Below are 26,024 nucleotides of genomic sequence, written 5' to 3' on the forward strand. Positions count from 1 at the left end.
GAGCCTGGCTGAACAGCCGCCTCCATGCTCCTTATCGCTCAGCCCGGGCAGGCAAACATCTTCTTTCTCAAGGTCTGGATTCTTCGCACAATAGTTTTATGACTCTGCAGATCATACAAATTTCCACCTTTCAACCATACCTTGTGTCAGCATCAATATACAAAGGATACAACACATAATAGAGATGAACATAGCAAACAGAAATAATAGCCCTAATAACGGTTTCTGTCCTCACCTAAAGCTTTACAATTCTTCAACTCCCACTTTAAAAGACAGATCAAATCCCCCTGCACCTCCCTCCTGGCTTTCGTCAAGCCCTCAGCAACATAAGCCTCCTTGATCTCATTCGCCTTCTCTTCCCTGGCCCCCCTTCTCCTTTTTTCAAGGCGATCTAACAAGTCCTGGACCCAGCCGGGCCGTTCCTCAGGCTCGAAGGCCAGGGGTGTCCAGAAGCGGGGGCACAGATGGTGCAGGCGCTGCAGGTGCAGGCACAAAGTCGTGGGCCGCGGGGGTTGGCAATGGATCTCCAAACACCAGCAGTTTTCGGTGGCATGGTGGTCCCAGCCCTGAAGTGCTCGCAAAGGTGGACATGGCTCCGATGGCCACGGCTCCGATGGCCACTTTCCCTTTGGCTTTCACATCGGATAAGGTAGATAGGACCAGGTGCCATGTAGTAGCAAGGTCCCTGGCCTGCTTATCCCCATCAGTGATATGATTCCAGAGCTGCCGCCCTACATTCTCCCGCGTCTCCACATCGAATACTAGGTGGGGCTCGGCTTTGAACCCATTCTCTCTGCACCAGATCGAAAGCTTGCAGAGGGTCTGTTCATCATGCTTAATTCCTCTCTTAGAGAGAATATGTTGGAGGAGTTTAACCACTGCTTCTTCCTCCACCCCTATTCTGTCCCACTCATAGAGCTTCTCTGTACTCACGATTCCCTCTGACCTTGGCCTGCTTCTTTATCTCCTAGTTAGCAGTCCCTTTGTTCTTTCACTGAAACCTGAAAGCCCGGATTGAGCAGGCCGGCTGGGCAGCCATGTCCGCGGCTCTCTAACCATTCCTCTATACATACCTACCAGATTAACCTCATTTAAGAACACAGAGGCAATTTCCTTTTTTTTTCATAACACTCAATGGTGATACCTCCTATTCTTCTGAGAACTGCAGTTATGAAAAACACAGGTTCAACTCTCTCATCTGCTTTGGGGATTCAAAATCTGCAACACCTACTTTCCTGGAGAACACTCTAACTATTAATCTAGAGGGCTCTTCAGAAAGATTTATTTGGCCAACTAAGAGAGGGGGCATGAATCAATAACCTATTAAGTTAAAAGTCTTGAGCCTGTTACTACACCTGGGTCTTAGTAAAGAAGAACCTATATGTGGCCTCTGGGAAAATAAATAAAAAAATAAGTAAATACTCATAATGCCTACAGAGAGAGTCGCACGCGCTCAAACTCTCACCGTTTTCAGGTAAAACTCCCTTTACTGCAATACAAAATGCCTGCTGTCTTGCTGGAAGGACAGCATAAACCAGTAGCAGTGTAAACCCAAGGATAGGGAAGCAGCAGTTCCTTAGATCTCATCCCAGATCCAAGTTTCTGTGCTGCAGTTTTTCTAAAAATGTTATCCACATCAGTGATGGGAAGACTAGCACAAAACATAACTAAAGGCATTAACCTACTTCCTGATCAATATGACTTCAATGGCCCTTAACCAGGATCAATCTGATTCCTTCCTCAGGTACCCACTTGAAAAATTGATTTTTTTCTGAATAAAACATGTCAAATTTATTATAGAACAGTATTGCCCTCCTGTGGCCAAAGACTATTTTGAAGAAATGAATGAAAACTTTATGATGGTTCCCCTTTATTTGTTTCTTGTGACTACCTTGGAAAGACGAGGCTATCTTCGGAGGAGCTCAGAACTGGGGGCTCACCTCCAATCCATTCCAAAGTTCAGATCCAGAGCTTTGTTTGGCATTTTATCGCGTAGTAGCAGAACAGAAAGAATAAGAAGTAAACGTGAAGCCCTCTGGCTTCTTATATCTAACTGATGATATTATTTATATTGGAAATTAGGATTATCAGTAGTCATCTTCAGCTGCCATGTTTAATAGCCACAGCATTGCTTTCTCTGCATCATCAATTAATCAGTCTTCTTCTACATTATACTCACTGCTTTTTTAATTCAAATGTAGAACCACAGCCTGCCCACTTTTAAGTTAAGAGACAACCTTCCATCCCTTCACTGGGAGCAGGGAGTGGTCTCACAGGCCTTACCCACAACTCATGCAGCTAAACAGATTCTCTCTGATTGAAGCCTTCTGGATCAGGTTCTTGGTGACTTAGCTGTGATGTGAGTGTTTTAAGCAATGACACCACAAACTGCAATGCAGTGTAGACACACACAGATCGGGGACTGACAGCAGGTTCTCCACAACAAAACCAAGGTCCCCACAGACTGCAGAGTCAACGTGCAAAGCAAAATAGACCCTCCCATCTATTATTATGCAAAACACCCTCCGAAATCCCCACAACTTTGGCAAATGGAAAAGCCTAATCAACACAACTAGACTTTTTTTTCACAAAATAAAGAAACAGGATTTGAACTTTTAAAATATTAGATCAGCAACACATCTGGCGAGAAAGCTGTGGCAATAAAGGACTTTTAAATATAAATGACAGTCTGAATGTGGATTAAAACACCCTCAATTCTTCACAAGCAAGTACAATGTGTAAGTGTTGTTGAAAATTAAGTTACGGCTTCTGTGAACATGAATTGCATTTGACATATTCAATGCAGTGTGCTTGACCTAATCTGCTTTAACTGTCCATGGTCAGCTAATACGGCATAGCATGTTTGTCCAGCTGTCAAAGATGCAGAAATAAGCATAAACATCTCTGTTTTATGATTGCCTGAAGTGCAAGAATGACTTAACTTTGCTTTCTCTTTTTCTGCCAGGCTTATCACTGACACTGTCAGTGCTGCAACGAATTTAAAGCCTGTTCATCACTGCTAGTAATGCAATAGTTTTAAAGCGAATATTAAAAATAATGATGGTGATTAAAATTTTAACTTCTTAACATGACTATTGATGTCTGACTGTTGTAGCTCTTCTGAGGCATAGAACAGAAATAATCCCATGCACTCAATATCCCTGATATAGCAAAAGAAAAATGGCCAAATCTTTGTCTCAACTTTCAAAGCTGTGGCAAAGCCCCATTTCCTATTCGATTTCCTAATTGATTTGTGAAAGTCTGAGAGTTTGGTGATATAAGGAAAGTCTCCCATGAACCACTAAACCAGGTCAAAATCCTCTCCAAAGCCATTTGTGTAGCTTTAACCAAGTCTGACTTCAATTTATACATGTTTCAGTATTTCCTACATGGGGATTTCTGTGCTCAATTGCAGGGAAAGCCTATGCCATTCAGACTGGAGAAACCACTCGCAAATAATCCATACCAGAAATAGTGGATAGATTGTGATCAAAACCACGAAAGGATTTTAAGTGGGTTCTGAACAATGTACAACCCAAAACTGAGGATTAATACAAATCCTCTGCATCTGTAATCGGAAATTCCTGAAAAGGCCTATGCTTCCAAAACCATCTTGTGCAGACCAAGCACACAGAACTGCAGCCTGGAGGAAGAATATTGGAAAAGCTTCTGTCAACAAGGTTGCAGCAAACACAGATTTTCTGGCTGGCTCTTCCAGCTGCGGCAGTTAGCAGCCACATGCATAGCAGTTAGAGATCTACCATCATGCAAAAAACTTGAACGGTGTCACCAAAAATGTTTCACTGCCCATTTATTCATTAATTCAGTGCAATACCTGCTTATTGATATAGGCCACTTAAGATGACACTAGAGACATCAGGTTTGTTACTACCCCGTTTAATTGGGCAGATCACTGAGGTGCTTTGAACAAAGGTATGAAAGGAGCGGTGCCTTTCCAGCTCAGGCTCTGCTGCTGTGTTTCAGTAAGAATGTTCAGTGAGCACATCCTTCTGTAACACGTTCTCTGGCATAGGTGAAATATCGAATCTCACCTGAGGAACCCTGAAGATTTCCTCCTTTTCCTTTTGTGTATCTTCTTCCCAACCCTATAGCAGCAAACAACCATGTTTGGATCATGCTACTTATTCCAACAGCCACAGATTTTGGATTGTTCGCTTTACTTCTCTGTCTTTCCTTAACAATTTTTATTTTGGATGCTATCTAGGAAAAACAAATAGAAATGATTAAGTGGCTCACAATTATATTTACATGTATTTATATTTTTGGCAGGTAGATTTGTCATCTGTGGTGCTCAATACTAGCTATGCTACATTTAACATGCAGAACCATTCTTTTTATTTAATCACTTTTTGAAGACTTTCAGGGAATCATTTTCTTGGCAATTATGCTGATTTCTTCTTTGTTGGTAGCCCATCTTGCAGAAGAAAGACTCCAGCAGCAACAACTGGGTACCACAGCAGCACACCACCAGCTAGTGCGGGTTTCCCTGCCTTTCTTCTTGCCTCTGATCCAGACTATACCTAAGAGACTAACTTTGCCCTCCCTCCTGCAGCTCACACTCACTTGTTATTTTGTACTTGTAAGCTCAGTATTTCTTGCTCTGTCGTATACTTTCACCTACAGCCCTTCTTCACAGCATGTTTCTACTTCAATTGTGTGCATTTCAGGCAAGGAACTTGTCTTTTCCTCTGGCTCCTGAGGTAGTTTTCAGGCTGTCATATGCTATAAAGTAATAGCATGATGAGAATTGCTCTAGTTCTTGGGACTGGTGTGATCTTATCTCCCTCTGTAATTATTGTCCTGTGGGGATCATATCTGTTGAGCAGATGTTCAGCCATTACTACTCAAACTTTCTTCAACTGAATTCCTCATAGCCAGCAAGGATAACAAAATACCCACTGAAATTAGCACGTGGTTTGTGGATTTCTAACTGAGCTGTGGTCTCTCCTTTGCTGAATTTCTCTGTGAATGCCCACTGGAAAGGCCTCAAATGTAGCAAGTGATGGACAATTTTTCTAGCTCTGAAATTGTCTGTCTGAATCTTTCACAGGAAATGTAGCTTTTTCAGCTGGACTAGAAGATCCCATCTGCTTATTTGGCTCAGTTTTCTACAGCTCCCATGACCCTTCTTCTGTCTAAACAGCTGAAACTTCAGAAACGGTAATTAGAATGAAAACTACTTTTACACTCTCAAGTGCTCACGCCAGAGCTTGTAATGCTCTAAAATGCAAGCCAGCTTTGAAGGTTGCTCATAGAAAATTCAATCCCCCATATAAAAGTAAATTGCAAAATATCGCTGCCCCTCGTTGAGAGCTCTGGTAAGAAATATTCCAGCAAATAAAATCTTTTTTCATAGCTGAACAGACATAAAAAAAAATATTTAGCCATATTTAAATGACAGAGCACTGCCAAAACAGCTCTTCCTTGTGTATCTAGGAAAAGAATATTGGAACTTCATGTAAGTTTTGAAAGACAGGCATTGTTTGGTAAGGTTTGAAATGTATACAAGCAACTACAGGGCAATATGAGGAAAATAAGGGGATGAAGGGCACGTACTCTACAGCTATACTTCAAACGTGGTGATGTGACAATGAAGTAGAAAATGAAGGAAGCTCATGAAATTACCTAAACAAAGCATCTAAGCCCAGTAACGGGAGGAATCCATGTTGTACCCATGTACACATATCACCCACTCATGGACCTTCATCCCAATCATCCAAAATGGGAACAGGGTAAGTCATTGGTACTGTTTGTGTGAGAGCTCTGTGTGTCTGTCTGTTCATCTGTGCACATATATATATATATGTTCCTCATATGTGTTTGTAAGTGCCTCCTAGGAATACACGGCATCCTCGCTACAGGTTGGGCTTGGGTGCATGGAGCTGCACCGGCCTTGTCTCTGTACTGGATTCTGCTACGTCTCCTGCTGGATTCGGCCACTCCACCCTAACAGCTACTGGAGTGGCACGAGGCAGCAACGATTCAAGGTGGCAAGAGGGCCATACACAAACATTCAGACGCATTTGCTCTGCACTGAAGACCTCATATTCTCACACCTCACAGCAATCAGCCCTCTAGAAGTCATCAGAATCACTGTCCTACGTTTCTGTTGGAAGAAACGGAAGAAGCTAAACTGCAAGAGTACTTTTAAGGAGTCCTTAACTAAATTCCTGAGGAAAAAAAGACATAGTTACTCTGACAGAAACTTGATGTAGAGGAACCCCGGAGAGGAATGTATCTGTCAGGTTTATTTCTGCACTGCACTGCTGAGCTCTCCAAAGGAGCATTCAAGAGGAAAAGAGTTCCAGATGATTATTTGTAATAGTCTTATCAGAGAAAAATGCAGCACTTACGTATATAATATTCAAGGCCATGACACCTGTCAATTTTCAGAATCCTTTTCTTAAATTTCCATTATGGTTTTTCATTGAAGTAGACCCCAACCATGAGTTATACTGATGGCTTTAGCTCAAAGAGGAACTGTTTTTCTCTGGCAGGTGAGATACCTATTTTCATTTAGTTTGTTTATTTTACACCAATTGTTTATTTTACACTAATAATTCACAAGCCCTGATTCTATAAAAAGCTTACCTGTACCTTTAATATTAAAAATATACGTAATATCACAGCAGTAAATTTCATGCTGGTATCAACAGAATGACGAAAGAATAAAGGCTTCTCAAATTCTAATCTGAGTGCTAAAGAAACCATGTCTTAAAGAATTAAATCTTATTCAATATCAAAACTTCTTCTCATTGAGATGAATCAGAATTTCACTTAAGTCATTCTTATCATCCCCTTAGCAGTTTTGAAGAAAGAAAAAACCTATATAAACACATGTTGGGAACTACATAAGAAGGAAAGTGGGATCCACTACAACAAGCTGTAAATCATCTAGAGCTGTGGTCAAGGGAATTGAAAGAGTCCAGAATGCCAGTTAATACTTTTTTCTCTTCACAAAGTCAAGGTCCACTTCAGTTAGCCACAAATACCCTTTTCTAGAAAGACACGATTCATAAGGGATTATCAGCAGAGGTGACCTTTAGCGTCACCTGAAGTATACTTTAAACACGTTAGGTAAAGTACTTGCAGTAAGATAACAGAAATACCAAATTGTTAACCACTCATGTGAATTAACTACTCCGGAAAGATATTTTGCAGTGATATTTTACAAATATTGCTGCTTTTCTTCTACTGAAAGAAAACACATTTTAAAAAAATAAGAGTAAGAATGCATATTTCAAAATAAATTCCAAACTGGTTTGCTCTCTGCAATATTTCACTAATTCACATGAGGGACAGAGGTAAGATACTAGTATGATAGCAAACATTTCCCCAGTTTGTCTTTTGTACATATTATGTGATTTTTTTTTCAGTTTGAGATTAACTTCCTGCTTGAATGCAGAGAATTAAAACCAGAGAAAATAAAGAAACTGTTTAAGAAAAATAAAGCAGTTACATTACTTAAAGGGATCATATGAAAAATAATGGGTTTAATCCACACCATGAGAGAGTAGTTTTCCTACAGTTTTTTACAGTAGTTTCCTACAGTAGTTTTCCTAGTTTTTGGATTTGGCTCAAAGCAGCTGTCCACGTTCAGAGGCTGGAAAAGGGCAAATTGTTTGGATTTGCTAGAACAGGGAGTCGAGAGTCACCCATGCAGAGAACCAGGGAGACTGATGCTGGCCGGAGGAGGGACCACTTCTCCCGTCTGAAAGTGGTCTGCACAACAGAGGAAGGCTGGTGAGGCTGGAACAGGTACAGCCCTTAGGCCTTACGAGGAATGAACGCGTGAGGCGTTGCTAAGACAACTGTGACTTTCCATCAGTGTGAGATATCACAGACTCCTGAAGGGAATGGCAGAAGAAACCAGCATCCAGCTCCTTTTAACCCTGCTGAAGGACTCAAAACTGATGTCCAGAAGCTGCCTCTGACCTTGCCGAGTTACAGAACAGGACACAGGGAAAGCATAGCCCTTGACAAAAAGGGATGCGCTTTTGATGAGAGATTTGAGCTCAGTGCAGATATTAATCTCTTTTGTACTGGAAAACCTAAAGGACATCTGAATCAAATAATCACAGAATCGTTAAGGTTGGAAGGGACTTCTAGAGATCATCTAGTCCAACCCCCTGCTCCAGCAGGGTCACCTAGAGCACGTGGCACAGGGTGGTGCCCAGGCGGGTTTGGAAGATCTCCAGAGAAGGAGACTCCACAGCCTCTCTGGGCAGCCTGTTCCAGTGCTCTGTCACCCTCACTGTTAAGACATTTTTCCTTAAGTTCCTGTGGAATTTTTGGTGCTTCAGTTTGTGGCTGTTTCCTCTAGGCCTATCGGTGGCTACCACTGAAAAAAGACTGGCCCCATCCTCTTCACTCCCTCCCTTAAGGTATTTTTATAGACACTGATGAGGTGCCCTCTCAGCCTTCTCTTCTTCAGGCCGAACGGGCCCTGAACAGGCCCATATTTATTAAAAAAATATTTAATTTAAGCCAAATTTGAACACAGGGAACAATACACCTCTGTGTATAGCTAATATATAGCATCCAGAATGATGATTTTTCTTCCACTAGTTACAGAAATTAAAACAAGAAAAAGGATGCCTATATGTTCACAAATCCAGAGGCAAAAACTGTACTCAGGGAATGCTGGTGTCCCTGACTGAGCAGAGACAAGCAGGTAACTGCAGAGCCTTCTTGATCCAGAAAGCTGCTGTGTTACCAATTCCTGACAACCTAAAAGCATTTACCAGCATGGACAGCAAGCTCAGCTCCTGAACCTTTACAAGGGTAAACAAATAAACAAATTAAATGGGACTTAATCCTACACGTAAACAAATCCTGCAGAATTAAGAGGATATGGCTGGTGTTAAGGTGCACTTCTGGTTCTCTTTTCAAGGTCAGGCTGCACCTCAGATGAAGCTACAAGTGCATCTTGACTCTCTGCAGACCCATGTATTCTTATAGAAATACTCTGTACTATTTAATAAACGTGACACTGCTATAGCCAGAAGGCAGTCTGCTCAAAAACCATTGCCCAAATAATACAAAACACTTCACAGACAAGAGCAACAACATAGGAATCCATAACCGGGTGAACATTTGAATTAGAAACACTTGAGTTATTTTTCTTGTTTGCAATTACATTCTAGAAAAAGGTTATATTATTCTGTTTCCCTTCCTATGGATAAGAAAGTAAAAGTTAGTCTTTGCTTGAGCCTCTGTCCAAGCTATGTGCGATCGTATCGTGTATTTTACTGAACCACTAGGTAATGTTGGGCATCATGACTTATCTCCTTAAAATTAGGAAAAATCGTATTTATAGAATGGATACAACATAAGTCTGATAACTGATCCTAATTAGGATTCATAATTGTTTGTCATTCTTCAAATCTTTTGCTGAGTTTTTTTTTGTAGCATATCTTTAGGAATGGGCCTATGCAATAAAATATAGATAGCCAAGAAACAATTATTATTGCTTTTACCTTTTGGGCACACTTTTCTACTTAGATACGCACAAATGATCTGTATATTATATTATCTCAGGAAGATGAAGGTCAGTCAAGGAGCAAACCGATAAATCTAAGTTCACAGAATCTGCCTGTATTTTAACTAAAAGGGAGCATGATCTTAAAAGCAGCCTGCAAAAAAAAATCCATCCTAGCTAATGTAATTTCAAAATTATTTGCCTTCCCTAGATACAGATGATCTAAAATAATTTAAATTATGTTCAAAAGGCAAGCCTACATGCCCTTTTTTGGTCAGGACAGACAAGACGGGGTGTTTAAGAAAATGTTTTTTGCTGGGTTACAATTAGATATAGGTTAAAGAGGAGTAGTAGGCATAATTTGTTGCTCATTATGGTGTTGGGTATTTTCAGAGGAGACAAGGGTATATGACATTAAAATAATTACATCAATTTTGGTAAAGTTACAGGTCACCTGACTCTGGCTTAGTCGAGTGCTAGGGTTGGCTAAGAAATTAGGAAAAGATGAGTTTATGATTTGTATATACTGCCCACTTAGAAAAACAACCATAAAGCCTGTGTCTGTGGATTCTAGTAGCTTTATTTGTGGTTTTTTGTTTGTCTTTATAACGAACCCAGATTATGTTAAAGGTTCTGTTAAATGTGTCTAAGACTTCCATTTTTCGGTATAGACAATGTATAATACAATCCAAGACAATAGGTTTAACACATCTAGTATTTATATCAGTTTTAGCACAGTCCAAGTTCAGCAGAGCTGCTCTTCAATTGCACTAGAACAAAATGAAGAGGGAATTACACCCACAGTGCTCAAGAATGGAGCTAATTTCCCAGTACCTCCCACTGCCCATGTTTGATATTTACTGTAAGGTATATTCCGTGATGAGTTTCATCCCATTAACATTAACGCTAATCCAAAATCTCTTAATAGAAGTCAATAGAGTCATTTTGGCTTTTTCCTTGTGGGAGAGAAGCACTTGAGGCCAGGATCTACAGAACCCCATCACAGCAAATGGTGGTGCTGAATACTCACTTTATATAGATGTAAGGACATGGCAGAATCACATTCAATCAACCACCGTAAGGAAGTAATGGTGCTGCACTACTGATTTGCAAAAAAAAAAAGAAAAAAAAAATCCCAGTGTAGGTCAAACCACCCAAACAACAAAGGCAGAAAGCTGCCCACAAGCCCAATACAAGAAAAGGAATAGGAACCTGTATGGAGATTTATTTGCAGACACCCTGAAAACTCAATCAATGCTACAAATGACAGACAAAATCCATCTGTTCCAAAATGACTCATCAACACATACACTCTAACAATGAGACTAAAACAAGCTTTAAATCCTAAAACCGATGTGGAGAGCTCCACAAGACAGGGCTGTTAGGCTTGTTTTCCCACCATTATTTTGCTGGTATACTTTGCATTGCTCAAAACCAGAAAAATATTCTTTGATTTAGAAATAAGGTGACCCTGAGATACTTTAATTCTTTTTTGCAATTTGGTCTTAAAGCATCAGCATCTACATTCCTACAACCAAGATTCTCAGCAATGACTTATGAAACTGGGGAAGAGCAAAGACACCTATATTACTTATCAGGCATAGTATAATTCTCAAAAATTGAAAATCCTGTAAAAATCCTCCTCGGGGCATTGTTTTCAGAAATCTCATTATATTTTTACGCCATCTATTTGTGTTCACGGGAGTGATTTATAATGTGTGAAGGCTTGGTGCTGAGTGCACCACAGAGCTACACTTTGATTTGCTCTAGGTCACATAGGAGGTGAAGTTGTGAAGTGAACATGGGTTCCAACCCCATACCGTGACCACGCAATACCCATCCCACTTCCATCATTAGCCAAGTACAAGAAAGGAAAAACATCAATACTCTGGAGAATGTGTAAGCAGAATTCAAAACACAATTTTCTAGCTATGCCAGAGAGCTAATACTATACAAGCTTTGCAGAGTGCAGAGGATTTATCAAGAAAAATAAAGGAATAAACAGGAAAGAGCTTCCTACACTCTCTTCCCCTCAGTAACACTCACATGAAGGATGCTCTTGATCTTAGTCCATTATACAAACATGCATTCCCATCACTGCACCAATTTTAGTGCATTTTTAATACCCGGGAGAAGTGTATAAATCAGTTCTGCATTACTTATTGGACATTTTCTCAGATTCGTGTATTTTTAATTAATACATCCAGACTTAATCCCCTCAAATCTTTTGTGGTCTTCTGCACTTTAGTGGCCTGCGCTGAGCAGGAGTTGGTATGAAGCAGTGGAAACACCACAGAGCAGGGGATACTCATTCCTCAGGAGGAGCTGCAGGCCCCTCACCACGGACCTTCAGTGACAACTCCAGCCAATGCTCCTCCTTCTCCCCACGGCCAAACCCTGGCTATACCCTGTCCCAGGTGGAGTTGCCCACAGGAAAATGCCCTTCTGCTCCTCTTGTGTCAAGGATAAAAGACCTCCCATCCCCTTCACAGCTCTAAGCTCTTCCCTGTTCTTTTTTTCCTTCTGCTCTTCCTAAATGTCTGTAAACCCTTTTCTGAACATAGTACTTGTGTTAGAAAAGTTCTGTTACACCATAGGGACAGTGTTTAGACTCAACATGCCCATCCTGCCCCGATGATAACACTTGGCCGAAGGACATGCAAGGCTTCAAGACATTGAGCAGACAAGAGGTCTCCATCTATAATAACCACATTGCCCATATCCTCCCATCAGGAAAAAGGCTTGTCTTTTTGTCACAGATTAGTGGCTAATCTGGAATTCGGATTTGAGATACCTCACATCCCCTACATCATAAGTTAATCATAAATCTTGCTCCAACACATTCGCATGTACAAAGGAGGCACATCTACCATAGTAAAACATGCACTACATGCTACAGTAACTTTCACAAGTATGGGCCAGATTTTAAGACAGGCAACACCTAGTTGGCCTAAATGTGCCAGCACCTGAACTGCACTTTTTAATTAAAGTGACCTGCCAGCTTGTTTTTTGTTGTTGTTACTGTTGTTGTTTTGCGGTCAGGGTCTGAGACTGAAGAAGAAACTAAAGCTCTGTCACAGCTAAAGCCCTGTTAAGCACGTTTTGAAAATGGGACGTTGGGCAAGAGCATTGGCACTCGCATAGGGCTGCAGAGCAGCACGCCAGGCTCCTAAGCAGACCCACGAGCACCGCGTTTTTGCATTTCTGAGTGTCCAACATTTCCGTGAGACACAGACACGCGCAGGGACCCCGCGCGACGCAGAGCAACGAGCGCCCCAGCAGCGGCCGCCCACCCCAACGGCGGCTGCCGCGGGGCATGCCGGGAGTTGCGGCGCCCGCGCCGCGGGGCATGCCGGGAGTTGTGGTCCCCGGCCGCGGGGCATGCCGGGAGTTGTGGTCCCCGCGCGCGGCGCGGCGGGCGGTGCGACATGGCGGCGGTGCCGGTGCCGCTGTCGCGGCGGGTGCTGGCGGCGCTGGGCGCCGTGCTGCTCCTCGCCCTCAGCGGCCGCGCGGGGAAGTACTCGCGGGAGGCCAACGAGGGCCTGGCGGGCGCCAAGCCGCGCGAGGCCGCGGAGTTCCGCGTGGTGAGGGTCAACCAGGTGTGGGAGAAGGCGCAGCGGGTGAGTGCGCGCAGAGCGCGGCCGCGGCCGGGGCTGCGGCCTCGGGTGAGCCCCGGCTCCGCGTCGGGCCCTGCTCCGGGGCGGCGTGCAGAGGAGCAACCGCGGCGGGCGGGGGGCTGCGCTCAGCGCCTGGGAAGGGCGCCTTCCTTCAGGCCGAGAAAACAATCCCGGCTTTCCTGGGATTTCCCGGGATTGCTGGGTAAGCATTCCCCAACCTGAGCTATTGAACTAGAGGCAAGGCATCCCCCCTCGAGCAGAAGTCCTCCGGCAAGCCCGCGTTGGTACTAGTGACAGGGCTGAATCCAACCTTTGTAGAACCCCTCCGTGTTGTGCTCTGGAGTTGCATCCATCCTCCCAGCATGGAAACTGAAAAATAGTCCTTACCTCTCTGGGAGAAGGGTGGGATGAGATTACCAGAGTGTGGGCACTCATGCACCTCTGGCCATGACCTGGCAGGTGGAGAAGGCCAAACAATAGACAATTAAATATGATGATGGTACTATTAATTCCTTCCAATTTTTTAACTTCTATATATTTTTCCATACCTGCACCATCTGGAATTCAAATTTGAGATTCTAATCATCACCTACATTAAGTCTTACCCCAGGGTGTTCAATTACGAAAGGGATGTTTATCCATCAGGGTAAAGAACTATAGTAACTTTTACAAGTATGGGCCAGATATTAAAGATGCAACACCTGCTTGGCCTAAGTTTGTCACCATCTGAATTGCATGTTTGAATTAAATTAACACCCAGCCCACGTTTTAGAAAGTGATATTTTTTCTGTCATGTTGGGGCAGGATTTGGAATGGAAGGAAAATTCCAAACTCAACCCTATGTTACTTTGAAGTGTTGGTCAAGTGCTGAACACACCTTCCCTGGGTTTGATGGTGGTGGTGGCTTTCATTAATCAGCAGTACTGAAATAAAGAACGCCTTGGTTTGGCATCTCGGAGGGATGTTGCAATGCAGCATTGCGACGTGCTGTGTGATGAGCAGCCGTTCCGCGAGGCCTGAGCCCCTGCCCTGGGGTGACCAAGGGCAGGAAAGGCACTTCCTTCCTGCTCCCCAGGAGGTGGTTTTGATTTTTAACTTTTTTTTTTCCCCATAGCTTCCCTTTCCATGGCTGCGTGTTCCATATAAAATGTTACCAGGGTGATTTTACTAGCAGAGCTCCTCTTGTGCAGACCCTGACCCTATAGCTTGGGTCAGTGACAAATCAGTGCAGGTTTCAGAAAATACATCATCTCCTCTGCTGATCTCAGATAATCAGCTGGTGTAGTTCTCTCATCGCTTGTTCTCCGGGGCTAACACCCATCCCAAAGCAGCGGTTCCACAGTCTGGAGTGTGTCGTACCCCAAACCTTGCAGTGAAGCACATTTCCCTCCCCGCTACGCACACAGAAGCCAATTGTGCTGCTGTAGCTGATGATCGTAGCTGGGCCAGCAAACTCTGACGTGTTCCTGGTGCTCATGTCCAGCATTGCTACGTCCCGATCTTGGGTCTTAATTTCCAGGCAGCAAAAGGAATAAGTAACTAGGAGTTTTGTTGCTTAATGATTAAATTTAGCTTTTCACTTCTGCTTCTAGTCAGCTAGCCTGGTATGTGTCTGATGCTGTTAACAGTTAAGTGATGCTTTTTTTTAATCTGGTGTCATTCTGGCGTTGGAATGAGATGATCTCTAAGGGAGACAGCTCTAAAAGTGTATATTTTGATTAGCCTATGTAGTTACCTTTGTGGGATATAAATGGTACTGATAAGGAGCATCTAGGAAAAGGTTTAAAAGAATTTTTAATGTCTAAAGGGACAGTTACTTGAACTTCATAGTAAATTAAAATCAGAGAAATATTATTGAAATTGGGAGAAATTTGAACAGAATATTTAGGATTTTTTTTCCTTAAATAACAGTAGGCTTAATATAGTTACTTATTTTTTATTTAAAAAGTAAATTTATGTGCTTGGTTTTAATGACCAAATGCCTCTAAACTTTCCATTTAGAAGATCTAATACTCTTCTATTTAAACAAATACAAAGCTGCATATGTTTATGAAACTGCGCTATCTGCATAAGACTTCTGACAAACTGAGCTGTCCATGCTTCTTTAATGCTAACAGAATAAGGAACTACTGACTTGGTCAGTCATTTCCTTTACAATAGCAAACTTTTTACTCAGTCTTCCTTCGGAATCATCAGTTTGCACATGAGGTGACAGAGCCCTGGCACAGGCTGCCCAGAGAGGTTGTGGAGTCTCCTTCTCTGGAGATCTTCCAAACCCTCCTGGATGCCACCCTGTGCCACGTGCTCTAGGTGTCCCTGCTGGAGCAGGGGGTTGGACTAGATGATCTCTAGAGGTCCCTTCCAACCTTAAGCATACTGTGATTCTGTCATTCAGTGATTAGTTGTCTCCATTCTTGTTTTCCCTGAAGGGTTAGAAGGAGATCCTCAAGAAAGCACATTCTGTGGCAATGGCACATTAATTTGGTTGTCGGTGTCTTTTGTGAAATATTGAAACTGGATAGTTTTAATTTTCAGGCCTGAAAGAAATTAAGTAGTAAACAAAGAAAGGGGAACAACTGCGTGGATTTGTTGTTGTTGTTGTTTGTTTGTTTTCCCATTCTTTTTGTTGTTTGTTTGTTTTCCCATTCTTTTTTATCCAAAATAAATAAAATTTGGTTACTTTTTTAAAGGTAGCCCTGTTAATAGTGGGTGGGAAAATACCTTTTAAATACTGCCTGAAGAAACTTCAGAGAGGGATACAACTTCTTAATCCATGCATTATTTCATGTTTTTCCAAGTAGTTAAGGACCTGAAAGGGAAGGCTATGGTGTTGCTGTCAGTTAATACTGATGTGCTGCGGGCATAACAACATTCATAGAATCATAGAATGCTTAAGGTTGGAAGGGACCTCTAGAGATCATCTAGTCCAACCCCCCTGCACATGCAGGGTCACCTAGAGCACGTGGCACAGGACTGCGTCCAAGCGGGTTTTGAAGATCTCCAGAGAAGGAGACTCCACAACCTCTCTGGGCAGCCTGTTCCAGTGCATACATCGTTGATAAGAGATGTATTTATGCAATGGCTCATTCCATAATGCTTTTAAATTCAGAGAGATATAACCCATTCCAGTAAAAGAAAAAATGTTTTATGTGCTGTGCTGCCTTCTGAAGCAACTGCAGCAATGCTGCAGCAAGGGGTGACTCCATATAACTGAATACAAACCTTTTTCTGATCTCTTAGCTTCATCTCTCTGCTGTGAAACTGGCAGAGTTGCACAGTGACCTAAAAATACAAGAAAAGGATGAGCTAAGCTGGAAAAAACTGAAGGCTGAAGGGCTCGATGAAGATGGAGAGAAAGAAGCCAAACTTAGACGCAACTTAAATGGTAAGGTATATCTTTGCAAAAGAGGTTTAAACTTTCCATTGGATATATGTAGTTAGATGCCTGTGTTTGTGGGAGAATCATTAAATAACAGGTTGTGTTTCATGGCACTGAGCGCACTCAAGTTCTTCGGAGGTCAGCAGGGAGCAGTGAGATTCACAGAATGGTTGAGGTTGGAAGGGACTTGTAGAGATCATGCAGGTGGGTTTGGAAGATCTCCAAGAAGGAGACTCCACAGCCTCTCCGGGCAGCCTGTTCCAGGGCTCTGTCAACGTCACAGTAAAGAAGTTCTTCTTCATATGGAGATATGAGGAAGTCAGGGATGGGGGCAGCTTCTCAACAGCCATAGATCCATGGTTGATTTTAATGGTTCTGTATCTTCTACTCTTCCTACAGTCATTATGACTAAATATGGCATGAATGGAAAGAAGGACTCTCATCTACTTGATACCAACTACATTAAAGATGGAACAGAAAGTGATGCACTAGATGATCCAAGACTGGAAAAGTTGTGGAGCAAGGTGAGGGTGATTTCCAGAAAATGCAGCATGGGAAGTGTTTCTTCACTGAACTAATTATTATCTGTGCCTTCCAAGAGCTGCTTAACTTGGAATTGAATAGCTTGAACTGTCCGTTCGCAACTACTGGGCCTAGGTGCTGCAATGAGTAGCTCAGAGTGTTGTAGGCTGAGCACATCCCGTCTACATCCAGGTCTCTACATGTGGGTATTTCCTCTCGCAATGCAACCTGTCACATCAGCCTGTATGGCAGAGATGTTGGGCCCTCTGCTTACAAAAAGAGTTTCTCCTCAAATTTCACTGAACCAATGATTTCCCAGCTTGTGAATCTTAGGCTGCGTGGTAATACAGTTTTGTGGATTTCCTCTTTTTCTTACTTTTGTGTTTGGCCTTATTTCACAGAATGTTTTAAAATAACGGAGGGTTGTAACAATACACCAAACATGGTCTTCAAGACTTCTGTATTAGTGCTTAAAAATAGAAGATGAGTGGTCTGTTTGGCCAACAAAAACTGACAAAATCTTGGCCTGCAAAAATGAAATAATTCAGGTTCTTTAAACAAGTGGGCTGGTAAAAACAAAGCATTCTTGGAGCAGTGTGAAAGTAAAGCAGAGAAAAAGATATGCTGGTGTTTAAAATGTTACCCTAACTAGATGCAGCCCTGGAAGGGACATCCTGTCATATGCTTTGGGGAACAGTAAAGTGCTTGCATCGCTTACAAATATTCCCTATGCAAAAAAAAAAAAAAAGGCTTGAGGCTTCATATGTACTAAAAACACTATTTTTATGATGTTTTGCAGCAAGTAGAGTTAGTCGCCAGGCACTGCAGGCAGTGTTGTAACTGTATGAGCAGTACTTCCCTAATTGCTAAAAGCTAGTCCAGTGAAAAGCATTTTACTGCAAAGTAAGTACATGGCAGTGATACTGTTCAGTTGACAAGATTTCTTGAATAAAGACTGCTTAATGTCAGGCTGCATCCCTGCAATCCCTCTTGCGCTTGTATATATTGCTCAGTGGCTCTTTTTTCTGTATCAGATTGTTTCTCACAGCATGTAAATGACGGAGGATTTTTCACTGAGTAGCTCATAGGAATTGCAGCTTTGTAAGTTGGAAGTACACCTTCTTTGACATGAGTGAAGCCACTGTGTCCTTCACTGTCTAAATCTTGTCCTTATATAAATGGACTTAAAACAAAAGATCTAAGGAAGAGTTGGACTTAAATCAGTTTCTAAACGTGGTGGGAAGTTGAAAGAAATAGTGGCAGCCGAGTGCATGTAACAGCACTTGGCCTGGGAAGCATAATGAGCTCATGTCTCTTTCAGGCCAAGACCTCTGGAAAGTTCTCTGATGAGGAGCTGGATAAGCTTTGGCGAGAGTTTAAGCATCACAAAGAAAAGATTCATGAATACAATATTCTGTTAGAGACCGTGAGCAGAACAGAAGGTATCTGAACTATTTTTTTGATGTTTCCAGATCAGTGCAGCTCTTTCTGTGCTTGTTACCTCCATTGTTTCCAAGTTCCTTTGAAAATGTTGAAGTCTGACTGCTACATTTCTCAGAACTGCTTGCAGTTGCTGACATTCCCAGATACCTGCTGGTTTTAGTTCTGCATTAGATGTCCAAAATCTTGCCAGTTAATGAACGTATTGCCAGTTCATTTTTCTGATTCTTGACCATGCTTTAAGCAGGGAAGATAGCATATTAGCAATGATGGCCATTGTGGTTTGCTAGAAGAAAAAATGCTGCAAAATAAGGTCCTAAGGTATGCAGCATGCCTACATATTTTATCTCACCAGCTGAGAGCCCAAAAGGATATGCCTGGAATCTTAGACTCTGAGCCCAAGGTATTAAAGCATTGACAGCTGAGTAAAGCTGAATGCAGGTTGCTGTATTAACCCTAGCTAAAATTTTTGTTGGAACCCAAGTATTCTAAGTTCATAGTCAGCATGATGCCTATTCTGTGCCATCCAAGCTGAAGTTGCTGGAAGTCATTTCAGCACCTAATGTCCTAATTTGTCCGTGACTGCTAAAAGCTCTATCTGAAACGGCCAGGGAAGGAGGCCCAGGACTAGCCAGCCTTCCCATACCATTTCATTGGAATATTGCCTCCCTACGCAAATTAGAACAATTAACAATTATTAAAATCATGTCTGGCAGCCAGTAACAGTTTAAAAAAAGAAAAACAATTCCTTTCTGTCACCCTCCAGAAAATGGAGGAGCACTGATGTTACTTAGTAGTTACCTGAAAAGGACTTACTGCTGCTTAGAATGTGGCATTAGTGCTTTATTTACACTAACCCTAGTGCTGAGACTTGAGTATATACTGTTAATTCCCAATGGGGGAAATTTTGGGGGCTTTTGACCTATCAGGATTTGGCTCACAATCAATAAAACTTTTCTCTTCTAACAGATATTCACAAGAATGTTATCAACCCATCTGAAGAGAACCTGGTGAAAGAAGAAATCTTGCACAGCAAACACAGAGAACTCAAAGAGAAACTAAGAAGCATCAATCAGGGGTTTGAGCGTTTGCGTAAAGTCAGTCACCAGGGATATGACACAAACAGTGGTATGATAATGCTGTTTTTCTTCTCTTTTTAATATCAATTTCATATAAAAACTCTGTGGGCAATTAATAATTTCAGTACATAGTGTTGCTGCATTGTCAACAAAGGGTTGAAGAGATCCAGCCAACCTGCTGTATTAGAAGTCTCATGCAAGAACAGAATCAGCCATCCTGCAAAGACGATAGTTAAGACAACTATCTATCTCATGCCCAAGTGAGAAGGGATATTATTTCTTCTCACTCAGAGGAGCAAATAAGACAACATATGCAGCAAATAACTCCAGTCATCGGTTTCTGCTGTGTTTTGCTTTTTAAAAAAGAATTACTACAGTGCTAAAGTTTTCAGTTAAGAACTTGGATTTTTCCTTCTCTCTTAATCTAAATAGACCAGTTAGTAAAGCAATGTTTAGTACTTCCATTTGTGTATGCAAAGGCATCCTCTTCTGTAAAAAGTGGACATGAAAACATTGTGTCCAGATTTTCATTCAGTGATATGTGTCTGTTTAGAGTTTGAGGAACCAAGAGTGATTGACTTGTGGGACATGGCCAAATCAGCCAACTTTACTGAGAAAGAACTTGAATCTTTTCGGGTAAGTAAAATTCCAGTGAGATTCCTTATGGAAAGGGCATTTTCCTGCATAAAGAAGCACACTCTGCCTATGTTATTCCTATATATCATTTTTCTTCTATTTCTTTTCAGACAAAAATAAATGAGACACATGTGGATCTTAATATTTCAGATATGCAGACATGGATGTATCTAGTATGAAAGGTTCTATTACAGTCATCAAAATGAAAGTATTGAAACCTGTGAAAGTAGGAGTTCCATATTCTAAATCTTTCAAGGGTCAGGCCCTGTTTGTTTGTAGTGTAACAGATCTCCCTGTCTTATCCGACGTCTCAAATAATTACTGCTTTGGGAAGCAGTGAACACTAGAAACCCAAGAGTTTTCCTCTCCTGCCTGCCTCTTGTACCGTTAGCTTTCCATGTTGGAGCAGTATGGAAATTATCCAGAGGTACCAGAACAAAGACTCCTTTTTAGGAAAATATTGTTACAAAAAATCCCATGGAGTTCATGCTGTTAACTCAAATTGTGTTCCTTGAGAGGGAAAAAAAAAATCTGACTGCCTGTTTATCAAAGTCGATGGTGAGAGTAGTGTGCTTTGATAGCCTGGAGAAGCAGTTCTTCAGGGCTTGTTGAACTTACTTACCTGTATTTATGGTTTTATCTTAAGACATGGCTAGCGACATCTTGATCTTTTCCAGCTGAAGTAATGAAAGAGTTTTAATTGCCCGTGGCAGAGACTGAAATCTGTATCCTTTAGGTATCAGAGCTCAGCTTTCATGTCCATCCAGTTTCTCTCATGGAGTCTGATTCTCTTATGAAACACACTTTAATTACACTGATTTCAGTGGCCCTGCTCTTAAGAGTGATTGAGAAAAGTCCCTGAAAATCTGCATCAAAGCTCCTGTTCGTCTCAGAGGGACAGCTTGGTCGAGACTGTACAAATGCATGAGAGGTAAATCTGGGCTTGCTATTTGCTTCAGTGGAAAGAAAACTTAGCACCAGAAAGAACACATTATATTTATGCTTGAATAGTTTAGCAAAAATCTTTCGTACAAACCCTGTTCTCCAGATCAGATCTTGTTACTGTGAATGCTGGGTTATCCTAACAAAGAATAACACAGCAGGAATCCTAGTGAAACAGCTCCATGTTTGACACCTCCATGAAAGGAGAATTAAAGAAACCATTTGTTGGTTCTGTGGAGTCTGTTTGACTAGCGTAAGTTAACTTGTTTTCTCCTGAGTGGCCATGATACCAGCCCTTATAGAGTTTTAGTAAGGAAAGGTGTAAAAGCTGCTCCACTGGTGCATGATCACAGAAGAAAAGCTGAAATGATTTATCAGAGCAATAAAACCCCAAACTCATGTCCTAAGTGGATGGTGGATTGTAAAACAGACTGTGATGTCCAACAGCAAAAGGAAACTAGGAAAGAAACGTTGAAAACAGAAAAGTGATCTCTGGAAGAAAAAAAAAAAAGGAAGCCTTACTAGGATTTTTTTTTAATTATTGTCTTGAAGCAAGAGGAATTTGTCAGCAACCTGGACTGAAACACACTAGCAAACAAAACAAAGTGGATCCTGTCAAACAGGGGGTTCCCTGTAAAATTCGTTTGGGTTTTTCTGGGTGTAATGCACAGAAATGGCTGTAAGTCTGTGTGCTCTTCACTGAGACATGGAGAGCTTGAAGGGACTGCGTATCTGGAAGTAGCAAAACCAAGAGCATGCTTTGGTGGGTAAAAACTTTTCTGGTTCTCCTGTCTCTTGCAGCTTACTGGATTATCTAAACATCATCTTAAACACATCCTGAACATGACAGTTAGTCTGGCCGATTTTCAGATATTCTGCATTAAGAGATCTTTTTGTTTTGTTTGTTATTTAACTCATCTTATTTCAGGTCGTGGAGAACAAACCTAGAAAATCATAGAATGCTTAAGGTTGGAAGGGACCTCTAGAGATCATCTAGTCCAACCCCCCTGCACACACAGGGTCACCTAGAGCACGTGGCACAGGACTGCGTCCAAGCGGATTTTGAAGATCTCCTGAGAAGGAGACTCCACAACCTCTCTGGGCAGCCTGTTCCAGTGCTCTGTCACCCTCACTGTTAAAGAAATTTGTCCTTAAGTTCCTGTGGAACTTTTGATGCTTCAGGTTCTGGCCATTTCCTCTAGTCCTATCAGTGGCCACCACTGAAAAGAGACCAGCACCATCCTCTGCACTCCCTCCCTTGAGGTACTTATAGACACTGATCAGATCCCCTCTCAGCCTTCTCTTCTCCAGGCTGAACAGGCCCAGCTCCCTCAGCCTCTCCTCATAGGGCAGATGTTCCAGGCCCCTGATCATCCTTGTAGCCCTGCGCTGGACTCTCTCCAGCAGCTCCACATCCCTCTTGTACTGTGGAGCCCAGAACTGGACACAATACTCCAGATGTGGCCTCACCAGGGTTGAGTAGAGGGGCAGGATCACCTCCCTCGACCTGCTGGACACGCTCTTCTTAATGCACCCCAGGATCCCATTGGCCTTCTTGGCCACGAGGGCACACTGCTGCCTCCTGGTCAACCTGTTGTCCACCATGACACCCAGGTCCCTCTCTGCAGAGCTGCTCTCCAGAAGGTCATTCCCCAGCCTGTACTGGTGTCTGGGGTTATTCCTCCCCAGGTGCAGGACCTTGCACTTGGCCTTGTTGAATTGCATGAGGTTTTTCACCGCCCAGTTGTCCAGTCTGTCCAGGTCCCTCTGGATGGCAGCGCAGCCCTCTGGGGTATCAGCTACTCCTCCCAGTTTGGTATCATCAGCAAACTTGCTGAGGGAGCACCCTGTGCCTTCATCCAGGTCATTGATGAATAAATTGATCAGGAAAATGTTGATGCCTGAGCAAAAAAAAAACAGCAAATCCAGGAACTAATTTTGAAAAGAGGCCTCTCATAAATTGTTTTGTACCTTCCCCCACTTACACATAAGCTTTTCTTTGGTACCCACTGCTGTCATCTCCTAATCCCTTATAGCCATCATCAGTCTCCTCTGGAGGTCCCTTAAGTGGGTTGCTGCTCAGCATTGCTGTCAAAATTGGCTGTCTAGTGATGATCTCTGTATTGATAATGTATTGTCCGGGCATGCTTAAGAAACAGAGCACTGAGAAGGCTTCTCGTGCCGGAATAATTAAAACATTAGCATTAAGCATGTCTCACACAGAAAAGAGACAAAAAGGAAGCCTTGGAAAAAGAATACTGTTAAGCTGTGTGTATTTGTTTTCCTAGGAGGAGCTGAAACACTTTGAAGCAAAAATTGAAAAGCATCATCACTACCAGAAGCAATTGGAGATTTCACACCAGAAACTGAAGCATGTAGCGGAAATGGGAGATAAGGAACATCTGAGCAGAAACAAAGAGAAATATGCCATGCTGGAAGAAAAGACAAAAGAACTCGGATACAAGGTCTGTATAAACCCAGTGTACTTATGTGTGCTTAAAACTGAGTAATAGAGAAAATGTGAATTTTCTGGTGTGCTGATGGTTCATGTTTATAATTTTAAGTAAAAATTCGAGTTCTTGTCATGTTGAGTACTGTAGTTGGAAGCTCTAACCCCATAGATGATTTAATTAAAAAGGGAAGAAGTGAAAGGGAACAAGTGGTATTATTTCCAGACTGATGGGGACACACAGGGTTAGGTGTGTGCTGTGCAGGGCCGTGCAGAGATGTCTGCAGCAGAGACCGCCCAGGAGCTGGTGGGTCTGTACCGGGTCCTGCAGCACGGGGTGGGCTCTGCTCCCGTTGTTACCACGCTGCTGCAGGGCCTTGGTTTTGCTGCGTTTGGCCTGCGTGTAGGTCTAACCCTAGCCTTACCCGGGGGGAGCCGGCTGGCCCCTGTTTCTCTGCCAGGCGCTTCTTCCACGCGGCCCTGCTGCAGGAGGTGCTGTCTGCACCGCGGGATGCAGAGCAGTGGCAGCTGTCCCCGAGGCCACCCCTGTGCTGTGGCAGCATGTGACAAACTCGGGTTCAGCGCGTGCAGCTGCTGCAGGGGCTGCCCCTTACATCCCCCTCCGGGGCTGCTCGGCAGCCGTGAGCCCGGGCCAAGGTTCCTGCCTCCCCCTTTCTGCTGGGGGGCTGCGGAGCAGCTCTGCTGTGCAGACTGGCTGAAGGGGCTGGGCAGAGGGAGCAATTGAAGACAAATCCACTGTGCGCCTTCATAAGCACAACTGGTTTTTATACTCCTCTTATAAAACACCTGCTATGTCCCTGGTCTCAGCTTTTCATATTATCACATACTCTGATAAGAAAATCTGAACATAAAATACTGATTTTGTTTGTTTGTTAAGCACTATTTATTTGTTTAGTACCATTTCTTTGATTTTTTTTTTGCTTTCCTCTTAGGTAAAGAAACACTTGCAAGACTTGTCCAGCAGAATTTCTCAAGGTCTTCAACACAATGAATTATAAACACTTTTTTTTTTTTTTTGCTCCTTCATGGGATCTATCTGTTACTATAAAACAAAATGTTCTTCTGAAGAAGACTTACCGAGGAGTTCTTCTGAGATACTGATGATTGAACTGAATTGTCCTCTCTAAGAAATTTTTTTTGGTCCACTAGTTTCATACTTGTACTATCAAGTTAAATGATTAGGTTATAAACTTAATTTGCACACTTTTGATAATGTAATTCTTACATCTGAATCAAATACTAGTCTTTGAAATAAGCAGTTGTTGTGTCAAAAGGAACTTTCAGAGATTTCTTAGTAGTTGAAAAAAAAATTTAACCACTCAAGGTGCCATGAACAGTGGACACAAGCAGAGAGGCAGGAAGTTAGAGCAGAGTCAGAAAGTATAAGCAGGTCTTTTACTGAACAGTTTCAGTGATGTTGGGCCTAACCCCCTTCCCACTGAAGGTAACTAAGTGTTGCTACTGCCTCTGAGCAGTGGCTCAGAGCTGCACTACGTATGAGTCTTACAGGGGTAAGGAGAGAACAAGTACTGAGGTCAATTCATGTAGTTTAGTTATAGCCTAACATGGCTGAAGCTACTGAATGTTATGTGTACAGTTTTCTCATTCATGGTTGCTTGGTTTTGTTACACTTACTTACTTACTTAATGATTAAAAAAACCCAAACGAGATCCATGAGCATTTTTTTTCCCTTCTTTCTCCTTCAGTGAGAAATCATGTCCAGTCTGTCTTTGAGCACGTGTGCCCCTGGGCACGCGACCCAGTCCCATCGCCAGCGTCACTGGCCCTCTCCCTGCCGAGACATTTTGCTCCTCAACTTTGGCAAACATTAGCCATCTGGGTTGAATTTTCCCATACTAGTCCTGCTGACCCTTCATTTCTGAAGTGCTTCACACAGAACAGACAGCAGCAAGGTAAAGGCAGAGGGCCGGGGCAGGTAAATCATTCTCCTGTTCGTGCAGCTGCAACAGGCTGGGGGAGGGAACCCGTCTTCAAGCCTCGCTTACTAGACACAACCCATGAGAAATATTGAGAGATCCTTTCAGTTAAAATGATCCTGACCCAGGGGCCCAGGTGGATTAAAGGTAGCGCGATTATGTGTTTTGAAGTAATTTTTACATACAGAAGTGATCTGACTGAAAACAGCAGTAGCAGCCCTGCATCTTTCTTTGCAGCATCAGCTTTTACAATGGTTTTGTTCTAATGCAATCTTACACTACTTATATTCCAAAGAACTGCTGTTCATCACTAAAACACAGGCTACCATTAACAGTAGGAATATTTTAATAATGATACTTAATAATGTGGCTTACTTGGCCATAGGGGATTGGCTTGAGAACATCTGAAACAGCCAGTTCCACTTAAAAGGGCCCTTTCAGGCATGAGGCATTAGCTGCTGTTCTGAAAAAACAATAAATAAAAGGCAAAAAAAAATCCA

At 42.5% G+C, this 26,024-nt stretch overlaps 1 protein-coding gene across 1 annotated transcript; it reads left to right on the top strand.

The window, feature by feature from the left end:
• The first annotated feature begins 12,883 nt into the window (after positions 1–12,883).
• Positions 12,884–25,087, top strand: LRPAP1 (LDL receptor related protein associated protein 1). Its single transcript, XM_010212536.2, is given in 9 exon segments — positions 12,884–12,902; positions 12,905–13,122; positions 16,360–16,504; positions 16,898–17,022; positions 18,342–18,462; positions 19,430–19,588; positions 20,093–20,175; positions 23,406–23,582; positions 24,520–25,087. Coding segments are annotated over 9 exon segments (1,113 nt in total). The 3' UTR covers positions 24,586–25,087.
• The last annotated feature ends 937 nt before the right edge of the window (positions 25,088–26,024 follow it).

The sequence above is a fragment of the Tinamus guttatus genome, unplaced genomic scaffold, assembly GCF_059628265.1.
Source record: "Tinamus guttatus ecotype Peru unplaced genomic scaffold, ASM5962826v1 Tinamus_guttatus_pri_ptg000052l, whole genome shotgun sequence".
Lineage (NCBI taxonomy): Eukaryota > Metazoa > Chordata > Aves > Tinamiformes > Tinamidae > Tinamus > Tinamus guttatus.